The sequence below is a fragment of the Chiloscyllium plagiosum genome, chromosome 1 (genome assembly GCF_004010195.1).
Source record: "Chiloscyllium plagiosum isolate BGI_BamShark_2017 chromosome 1, ASM401019v2, whole genome shotgun sequence".
In the NCBI taxonomy this organism is placed as follows: Eukaryota; Metazoa; Chordata; class Chondrichthyes; order Orectolobiformes; family Hemiscylliidae; genus Chiloscyllium; species Chiloscyllium plagiosum.
Genome location: NC_057710.1, coordinates 59,624,400 through 59,635,726, shown reverse-complemented (window position 1 = coordinate 59,635,726; position 11,327 = coordinate 59,624,400). Strand labels below are relative to the sequence as shown.

Below are 11,327 nucleotides of genomic sequence, written 5' to 3'. Positions count from 1 at the left end.
ACAACCATTCCTATCCCTGCTCTGAAATGGCCACAACATTGAAGTCCCAGGTACCAATTCATGTTGCAAGTTCACGCACCTTATTCCGATGCTCCTGGCATTGAAGTAGACATACTTGGAACCACCTTTCTGCTTACCGGTGCACTCTTGCAACCTTGAAATCATATTTTTGACATCACTACTCTCAAACTCCTGGACACTAAAACTACAATTTAGGTTCTCATCCCCCTGCTGAATTAGTTTAAACCCTCCCGAAAAGCATTAGTAAATCTCCCTCCCAGGATACTGGTACCCCTCTGGTTCAGATGTAGACCATCCTGTTAGTAGAGGTCCCATCTACCCCAGAATGAGATGTAGACCATCCTGTTAGTAGAGGTCCCATCTACCCCAGAATGAGCCCCAATTATCCAGGTATCCTAAACCCTCCCTCCTGCACCATCCCTGTAGCCACGTGTTCAACTCCTCTGTCTCCTTCTTCCTTGCCTTGCTAGCACGTGGCATGGCAACAAACCAAAGATAACAACTCTGTCTGTTCTAGCTCCAAGATTCTACCCTCGGTCCATGAATTTCTGCCTTAAATTCCACGACTTGGGGCTGCTCCCCCTCCCCCTCAAGGATCCCGAAAATGTGAATCGAGACCTCACGAACCCTGGCACCTAGGAGGCAATACACCAACCTTGAATCTCTCTCATTCCCACTGAACCTCTATCTGTCCCCCTAACTATGCCATCCACAATGACTAATGCTCTGCTACTCTCCCCTCTTCCCTTCTGAGGAACAGGGATAGACTCTGTACAGAGACCTGTATCCCATGGCTTAGCCCTGATAAGTCATCCTCTGCCCCCCACCAAACAATATCCAAAATGGTATACTTGTAATTGAGGGGAATGGCCACAGGTGACCTCTGCACTGTCTGCCGGTTCCTCTTCTGTCCCCTGGCTGTAACCCATCTGCCTTTTGCTTGTACCTGAGGTGTGACTGCCTCCCTGTAATTCCCTTCAATCACCCCCTCCGCCTCCTGAATGATTCAAAGTTCATCAGTTCCAGTTCCGTAATACGGTTTTTGAGGAGCTGGAGTTGGGTGCATTTCCTGCAGATGAAGTCAGCAGGGACACTAGTGGTGACCCTTCCCTCCACGTTCTGCAGGAGGAACATTCAACTGCCCTAACCGCCATTCCCACTACTCTAAATTCCCAAAGAGACTATTGAAAGATAAAAAAAAATTTTAAATCTAGTTTCCTTACCAATCTGGCGCACAGAACCTTTTTTGTTGGTAAGACGTGGAGGATGGATGGGAGACACTACCTAAATAGTGTTTTGGGTAATGCAACCACCCAAATATATTACTTCACTTACACAGTCATCCTGAGCACTTCTGCCCAGCGTGCACTCTGCCTATTCACAACCTAAGTTTTTAAAGCAGTGATTTACCTTCTCGGCAGCCCCTGCTCCTCTCTCCTCACTGCGCCCGATAAATTAATTGCAACAAACTTACATCTGCTTTCTCTGCAGATAAACATCTCTTTAATGAGTGTTAAAAATAGTACCTTTCTACTTCTAACATTTATCTTTACACCAGGATGGCAATCCTTCAGGCGTAGACAAAGGCATTGAGAGATGACACCATGTTTATGGGGAACAGGATGGTAGGAATTTGAAAGTCACCCTACATGTCTGTTTCAGAATGACCACTTGAAAAGCTCACTTCATCGCCAGCTGAGATTTTTAAACATGCAATCAAAACCCTAACTTTAGTGGTTTAAAATTGTTGCTCACAGTATGTGATTGCAGATTTTTTTCTCTTATTGAATGCTTCAGTCATCTATAAATATTCTTTCACTTTGTCCACGTTTGGGATTGTAAATATTGCCTTACCAGCATACTTAGTTTGTTCAGCAGACATTCTTCCTTTTCAAAAAGACCCAGCATGTCTTCTAGATGTTCACAATGGGCTTGGACAATAAGTTTCCTGGCAAAGAACAAAGCAGTTTGAAAGTAATGCTTCTTGAAGTTAAATCAATACATAGAGAGTTTAATTGGAATCTATTGCATACATAGACAAGAAACACATACTAATAAATGGCAAAAGAAACATTAAAACCAAAAACAAAATGGACCAAAGCCTCTCCCCAGTAAACAAAATGATCACACATTGCACATTCACAAAAATATCAATTTTTTATTACTTCAATTAAATTTACAGAGACTTTAAAACAACTCCAGGAACCTTTTTGAAACCTCGAATACGGCCAGAAAATGTCATTTCTACTGTATGCATATACATTTCATCTTCAAATTAGCACTGCAGAAAACAGTTATTTGGACCTGTATTTGTTTTTTGCATCTTTGAATAGTAGGGCATCTGATATCATTATGCTTCCTTCAGTTATTATCAACAATCTATCTTGCTCAGAGACCTGCAGGCTGCTGACTATACACTAACTGCATGTACAGAGGGAAAAAAGAATCATCTTCATAACTTTCTGCATCCTAATTTCCCTGTAACAAAAAAAATTGTAACAGAGGGGATACAGTTCGTGTTTCCCAAATAAAAGTGAAGAAAATCTCAACGGTGAAACAGAACATATGAATGTTTTGAGATTCTGGCCATAATGGATCAGTTAACTAAATGGCTCTTTGGAGGGTCAGAAATTAGATTATCCTATTTGAACAGTTCTTCACCACATTTTGGATTTTACTTGGAGAAGGGGTTTGAGCTTCATTGGTCATTTCAGGGAAAGAGATGTAATTGGTGGGATGGTGTTATGTATTCTATTAACGAAAGGCAACATAAACAGAACAACATTAGAAAATGTCAAATGAACTTCAGAATAGAGAAATGTGAAGTTATGTACTTCGACTAGGAAAACAAATATCACCCAGAGAATGACAGAATGTACAGGTCAGAATGTCGTAATTTAGCCCATTGTCTCCATGCTTGCTGTCTGCAGGAGCAACTTACCAAGACCCACTTCTGTGCCTATTCCCTACAGCCCTGCAAATTTTGTCTCTTCGGTAATAGTTCACTTTTGAATGCTTCAATTAAACCTGGGAACACTGCATTGTCAGATAGCAAAGTCCAGATCCTAATTTCCATGATGTTGTGGCTGTGATGGGGTCTTAGCTCATGGAAGGGCAAGACTGGATGTTAAATATTCCTGGATAAAAGTTGTTCAGGAAAGATAGAAAAGAAAGGAAAGGAGGGGTAGCAAGGAGGTGGGGTTGTAATATTGGTTGAGGAGAGCATTGCACTGCTGGATAAAGAGGACATCTCAGATAGGGTTCAAGGTCAGAGCCAGTTTGGCTAGGGCTAAGAAAGAGAAAGGGCATAATTTCATTGCTTGGTGTAGTTGAGACCAACTAGTGGAAAAGAAGTAGAGGAACAAATCTGCAGGGAAATTAAATGTAGAGTAGTTTTAATGGGGGACTTCAATTACATTAATATAAACTGGGATACTTTCAGCTTAAGAGGCAGCAAGGAGCAAGTGTTCAAGCATTCCTGAATTGTGTTGAAGAGAATTTCCGACAGCAGTATGTGTCCAGTCCAACAGAAAGACATTGTTTGACTTGGTCCTTGGAAATAAGTGGGCCAAGTGTCAATGAGGAACAATTTACGAGACAATGATCATTGCATCATAAGATTCAGTATGTGCTGAAGATGATAAAACAATCTAGAATAATAGATAATCAATTGGAAGAGCGCTGACTTCATGTGGCAAGAACAGAACTAGGCAGGATTGACGAGAACAACAGTTTTGTGGGACAAAACAGTAAGTGAATAATGGACTATCTTCAAAGAGCAGGTGGTTCAAGTAGAATCGGGAAGGTATATTCCCTCAAATTGGAAAGATAGGACAAACAAATCCAGTGTTCCCTGTATGATAAAGGGTGGTAGAAATTAATATTAAAAAGAAAAAGAAGTGCTGATGACAGGTGAAAGACAGAAAATACAACTTAGAATCAAAGAAGAATACTGAAGATTTAGAGGCAAGGTGAAAAAAACAAGAGAAGCAAAGAGGAATTATAAGAAAATACTATCAGCTAACAAAAGGGAATCCCAAAGTCTTCTCGGCATATAAATAATGAGTGAGTGGTCAGAAGAGGAGTAGGGCCAGTTAGAGACCAAAAAGGGAATTTTATACATTGTTGCAGGGAGCATGGCAGAGGCAATAAATATATAGTTTGCATCTGTCTTTACAAAAGGATATTGCTCAGGACAAGGTGACAGAGGAGGAAAGACCATCACCAGAAGAGTTTAAAATTAATAAGGAACAAGTCTTTGATAGGCTATTGTTAAAACTGACAAGGTACCAGAACAAGATGAGATGCATCCAAGGATTTTGAAGGAAGTGAGGCACTGGTCATAATCTTTCAGTCTTCCCTGTAACTTGGGAAGGGTACCAGAACACTGGAGAACTGCACTCATTACAGCTTACTGAAGAAAGGTTGTAAGGATAAATCCAGCAATTATAGAACAATCAGTTTAACCTCTGTGGTAGGGAACTTCCTACAAACAATTATTCAGAAAGGAATTAGTAGTCCACAAGACATTAAAATATAGGAGCATACATAGTCCATGCAGGCCACGGAGTCTACTCTGTCATTCAGTTAGATCATTACTAACCTGAGAATCCTCAACTCCATTATCCTGCCTTTTCCCTAAAACCCCTAGACCCTTACAAATTAAAGTTTCCTATCACAGCCTTGAATATACCTAACAATCAAACCCAGTTTTGTAAGAAAAATCCAGATTCACCAACCTCAGAAATTTCTCTTCGTCTGTCTTGTCCAAGACTTTCACACAAGGAAAATAACTTTTCTGCATCAAGTTCCCTAAAAATCTTGTATGTTTCAATAAAGTTTCCTCTAAATTCCGGACAGTACATGTCTAACTTAGTTGTATCTTGTATGTTTCAATAAAGTTTCCTCTAAATTCAATAAAGTTTCCTCTAAATTCCGGACAGTACATGTCTAACTTACTCAACCTCTCCTTTTAAAACCTCCAAATCAGGTGATTCCTTCTCTGGACTGCAATGCAAGTATATCTTTCTTTAGATAAGTGTCCTGAAACTGTTCACAGTATTCCAGCTGTGATGTGACTCGCACCTTGTCCCTACCTTTATGTTCCATTCCTTTTGAAATAAAGTCCTTCCCTCTTAGTTCTTGAACTTAAAAATGAGCTTTTTGTGATTCATGAACGGGGACTCCTAAATCCCTGTTCTGTAGCTTTCTGCAGTCTTTCTCAATTTGAATAATATTCAGCTCCTCCATTCTTCAAGTCATCAATACCTATAAAATTCTACAAGACTAAACAGGGTAAATGCAAGAAGAATGTTCCTGATGAGTGGGGAGTCCAGAACCAAGGGTCAAGGATACAACAAAGGCCATTAAGAACTGAGTCGAGGAGAAATTTCTTCCTCGAAGAGTGATGAGCCTGTGGAATTCTCTTATACAGAAAGCAGGTGAGGACAAAGCATTGAATGTTTTCAAGTAGATATATTTCTTGGGACTGAAGTGACCAAACGGCATGGGACAAAAGCAGAAACAGAATATTACATTTACAGCGAGATGATCAGACATGATCACATTGAATGATGGAGCAGACTCAAAGAACGGAATGGCTTATTCCTATTCTATTTTGTATTTATATATTTATTTATATTGTATTATCTGTGCTCCTTTAATATCCTAGATTGCACTCCTTCAAGTCCAGGGACTTATCCATCTTCAGCCATATTAGTTTCTCTAGCACACCTCTCGTGATAATTGTAGTATTTATTTCCTTTCCTGTTGCCAGGGTTGGAGGATTTGAGCTATCAGGGCTATTTTCCCTGGAGTGTCAGAGGCTGAGTGGTGAACTTACAGAGGATTATAAAATCATGAGAGGCATGGATAGGATAAAATAGACAAGGTCTTTTCCCCAGGGTAGGGGGTCCAAACTACAGGGCATTGGTTTAAGATGAGAGGGGAAAGATTTAGAAGGGACTTAAGAGGCAACCTTTTCATGCAGAGAGTGGTGTGTGTGTGTGGAATGAACTACCAGAGGAAGTGGAGGCTGGTACAATTACAACATTTAAAAGGCATCTAGATAGGTATATGAATAGGAAGGGTTGAGAGGGATATGGGCCAAATGCTAGCAAATGGGACTGGATTAATTTAGGATATCTGGTCGGCATAGATGAGTTGAACTAAAGTGTCTGTTTCTGTGCTGTACATCTCTATGATTCCTCTTCTTGCCCCTTGATTATTTAGTAATTTGGGAATGTTATCAGCATCTTCTCATGTGAAGACTAACACATAGTTTCTATTTAACTCTGCTGTCATTTCCTGGCTCCCCATGATTATTTCCCCAGTCTCATTCTCGAAAGGGACCAATGTTAACCGTGGCCTTGTTCTCTTCCTTTTTATATATTTAAAAAAGCTCTTGCAGTCTTTCTCGATATTTCTGCAATTTTACCCTCAGTTTATTTCTCCTTTATTATTCTTTTTTGGTTACCTTTTGTTAGTTTTTAAAACTTTCTCAATCCTCTGCCTTAATATTAACATTGCCACATAGTATCAAATTGAAAGACAAGACATCCAATCGTTATTTCCCTGGTTTACCATGGTTGACTTATTCCCTTCCTAGAATCCTTCTTCTTCACTACAATATATCTTTGCAGTGAGCCATGACTATTTTCTTAAAATGCCTGCTATTGTTCGACCGTCTTTGCTGCTAAACTTCTTTCCCAGTTCACTGCAATACTTCCTAATTTATTCTTTATTCTACCATATAGCTATATGTTAGGGGGCCTATAGACTACTAGTGTCCTCCTTCACTTTTTATCTCTAATTTTCAAATGGATTCTACATCTTCTGATCCGAGCTTATTTTTTGCTATCATACTAATTCCATCCAGTACCAACGAAGCTACCCAACCACTCTTTCCTTCTTATCTACTTTTTCAAAAAGTGGAGGAGCCAGTGTTGGCCTGGGGTGAACAAAGTTAAAAATTACACAATGCCAGGTTATAGTCCAACAGGTTTATTTAGAAGCACTAGCTTTCATAGCACTAATCTTCATCAGGTATCTATGGAGCAGGAACAGAAGACAATTTATAGCAAAAGGTTACAGGGTCATGCAACTGAAATGATATATTGAACAAACCTAGATTGCGGTTAAGTCTTTCATCTTTTCGAATGGATTGCAGGTTTCAGTTCATTAATATTTACATACCAGAACTTCTTTTAAGTCACATTCTCGAGATAACTTAAGGTTTCTGGGATTGCATACTAATGAACCAAAACCTGCAATCCATTCTAAAAGATGAAAGACTTAACAGCAATCTAGGTTTGTTCAACACAGAGTAACCTCGATTATATGAAGGACATATTCATATAATAGGGTGGGGAGTATTTTGTTCAGTTAATTGAATTCCAGATAATCGAATGCTGCATAACATACTTTAGCCAAGCATTGGGACCTTGCAATCTTGCTTAATAATCCAATATTCAGATAATCGAATGCTGGATAATTGAGGTTCCACTGTACGTCACTTCAGTTGCATGACACTAACCTTTTGTCATAAATTCTGTGTCTTATGGTTCTGCTCCACAGCTACCTGATGAAGAAGCAATGCTTAAAAAGCTAGTGCTTCCAAATAAACCTGTTGGACTATAATCTGGTGTTGTGAGATTGTTAACTTTCAAAAAGTCACATAGCCCTGAATATTTAGTTCCATCTTTGATCTCCTTGTAATTATGTCTCTGTAATGTTTATCCAAAAAAAAAGGTTCTGTGCACCAGATTGGTAAGGAAACTTTTTAAAAATTATTTAATTTTCAATAGTCTCTTTGGGGATTTTGAATAGTGGAAATTGCAGTTAGGGCAGTTGAATGTTCCTCCTGCAGAAGGTGGGAGGCAAGGATCACCTCAAGTGTCCCTGCAAGAAATGCACCCAACTCCAGCTCCTCGAAAACCGTGTTAGGGAACTGGAGCTGGAGTTGATGAACTTCGGATCATTCAGAGGGGGTTATTGAGAGGAATTACAGGGAGGCAGTCACATTTCAGGTACAAGAAAAAGGCAGATGGGTTACAGCCAGGGGACGGAAAGGGAACCGACAGACAGTGCAGGGATCCCCTGTGGTTCCCCTCAATTATAAGTATACAGTTCTTGATATTGTTGGGGGAGGGAGGTGACTTACCAGGGCTAAGCCATGGGATACAGGTCTCTGGCACAGAGGGGGAGAGAGGAACAGAGCATTAGCCACTGGGGACTCCATAGTTGGGGGGACAGTTAGGAGGTTCACGGTTGGTGTACTGCTTCCCAAATGCCAGGATTTGAGATGTCTCAGATCACGTATGCGGGATCCTTGAGGGGGAGGGGGAGCAGCCCCAACTCGTGGTCCACACAGGCACTAATGACATAGGTCAGAAAAGAGATGGGGATTTAAGGCAGAAATTCATGGAGCTAGAGTGGAATCTTGGAGCTAGAACAAACAGAGTTATTATCACTGGTTTGTTGCCCATGCCATGTGCTAGCGAGATGAGGAAGAGGGAGACAGAGGAGTTGAACACGTGGCTACAGAAATGGTGCAGGAGGGAGGGTTTCGGATTCCTGGATATTGGGGCTCATTCTGGGGTATGTGGGACCTCTACAAACAGGATGGTCTACACCTGAACCAGAGGGGTACCAATATCCTGGGGTGGAGGGATTTGCTATTGCTCTTCAGGAGGGTTTAAACTAATTCAGCAGGGGAATGGGAACCTAAATTGTAGCTCCATTGTCCAGGAGTTTGAGAGTAGTGAGGTCAGAAATATGGTTTCAAGGTTGCAAGAGTGCACCAGCAAATAGGAAGGTGGTTTCAACGCCAGGAGCATCCGGAATAAAGTGGGTGAACTTGCAGCATGGCTTGGTACCTGGGACTTCGATGTTGTGGCCATTTCGGAAACATGGATAGAGCAGGGACAGGAACAGTTGTTGCAGGTTCTGAGATTTAGATGTTTCAGTGAGAACAGAGAAGATGGTAAAAGAGGGAGAGGTGTGGTATTGTTAGACAAGGACAGTATTACAGTGGCAGAAAGGACATTTGATACTCGTCTATTGAGATAGTATGGGCTGAGGATAGAAAGAAAGGAGAGGTCACCCTCTTGAGTTTTCTGTTGGCCTCCAAATAGTTCTAGAGATGTAGAGGAAAGGATTGCAAAGATGATTCTGGATAGGAGCGAGTTTAACAGGGTAATTGTTATGGGAGACTTTCCAATCATTGTCTGGAAATACTATAGTTTGAGTACTTTAGATGGGTCAGTTTTTGTCCAATGTGTGCAGGAAGATTTCTTGACACAGTATGTAGATAGGCCAAAAACAGGTGAAGCCACATTGGATTTGGTACCGGGTAATAAACCCGGCCAGGTGTTAGATTTGGAGGTAGGTGAACACTTTGGTGATAGTGACCACAATTTTGTTATGTTTACTTTAGTGGTGGAAAGGATATGTATATACTACAGTGCAAGAGTTCTAACTGGGGAAAACGCAATAATGATGTGATTAGGCAAGATTTAGGATGCATAGGTTAGAGTATGGAAACTGCAGAGAATAGGCATAATTGAAATCTGGAGCTTTTAAAGGAACAGCTACTGCATGTCCTTGATAAGTATGCATCTGTCAGGCAGGGAGGAAGTGGCCTAGTGAGGGAGCCGTGGTTTATGAAGCAAATTGAATCTCTTGTCAAGAGGAACAAGGCGACTTATGTTAGAATGAGACATGAAGGCTAAGTAGGGCGCTTGGGAGTTACAAGCTAGCCAGGAAAGACCTAAAGACAGAACTAAGAAGAGCCAGGAGGGGACATGAGAAGTCATTGGCAGAGAGAATCAAGGAAAACCCTAAAGCTTTCTATAGGTATATCAGGATAAAAGGAATGATTAAGGCCAATCAAGGATAGTAGTGGGAAGTTGTGTGGGCAGTCCAAGGCGACAGGAGATAGACGAGACAGGATTGGGTGGTAGTAATTCTGGGAAGTGTGAAAATAGTTAAATCCCCTGGGCCAAATGGGACTTATCCTAGGATCCTCTGCGAAGCCAGGGAGGAGATTGAAGAGCTTTCAGCTTTGGCCTTTGTGTCGTCATTGTCTACAGGAATAGTGTCAGATGACTGGAGGATAGCAAATGTTGGCCCCTTGTTCAAGAAGGGAGTAGGGACAATCCTAGTAATTATAGACCAGTGAGCCCTACTTCAATTGTGGGCAAAGTGTTGGAAAAGGTTATAAGAGACAGGATTTATAACCATCCAGAAAGGAATAAGTTGATTAGGGACAGTCAACACGGTTTTGTGAAGGATAGGTCATGCCTCACAAACCTTATTGAGTTCTTTGAGAAGGTGACCAAACACGTGGATGATGGTAAAGCGGTTGATATTGTGTGTATGGATCTCAGTAAGCATTTGATGAGGTCCTCCACGGTAGGCTACTGCACAAAATACAAAGGCATGGATTGAGGGTGATTTAATGGTTTGGATCAGAAATTGGCAAGCTGAAAGAAAACAGAGGGTGGTGGTTGATGGGAAATTTTCATTCTGGAGTTTCAGTTACTAGTGGTGTATTGCAAGGATTTGTTTTGAGTTCACTGCTGTTTGTCATTTTCACAAATTACCTGGATGAGGGCGTAGAGGGTGGGTTAGTAAATTTGCTGATGACACTAAGGTTGGTGGAGTCGTGGACAGTGCCGAAAGATGTTACAGGTTACTGAGGGATGTAGCTAAGTTGCAGAGCAGGACTGAGAGATGGCAAATGGAGTTTAATGCAGAAAAATGTGAGGTGATTCAATTTGGAAGGAACAACAGGAATAAAGAGTACTGGGCTAATGGAAAGATTCTTGGCCGTATAGATGAGCAGAGAGATCTCGGTGTTCATGTAAATAGATCCCTCAAAGTTGCCACCCAGGTTGATTTGGTAGTTGGGAAGGCATACAGCATGTTAGTTTTTATTGGTAGAGGGATTGAGTTCCGGAGCCACGAGTTCATGTTGCAGCTGTATAAAACTCTGTTGTGGCTATACATGGAGTACTGTGTACAGTTCTAGTCACCGCATTATAGGAAGGATGTAGAAGCTTTGGAAAGGGTTCAGAGACAATTTACTAGGATGTTGCTTGGTATGGAGGGAAGGTCTTATGAGGAAAGTCTGAGTGATTGGAGGCTGTTTTCATTAGAGAGAAGAAGGTTGAAAGGTGACTTAATTGAGACATGTAAGATAATCATAGGGTTAGATCGGGTGGACAGTGAGAGGAGAAAGTGAGGTCTGCAGATGCTGGAGATCAAAGTTGAAACTTTATTGCTGGAACAGCACAGCAGGTCAG

The 11,327-nt window shown here is 41.1% G+C and overlaps 1 protein-coding gene across 3 annotated transcripts in view; it reads right to left on the bottom strand.

Annotated features, from left to right (window-relative positions):
- LOC122548705 (kinesin-like protein KIF24) overlaps positions 1-11,327 on the bottom strand; it is a 125,365-nt gene that overhangs the window by 9,032 nt on the left and 105,006 nt on the right. For all 3 annotated transcript variants that reach the window (XM_043687515.1, XM_043687514.1, XM_043687516.1), the window contains one exon: positions 1,876-1,969. In XM_043687515.1, the coding sequence (XP_043543450.1) occupies positions 1,876-1,969 (94 nt within the window). The remainder of the gene's footprint in view (positions 1-1,875; positions 1,970-11,327) is intronic.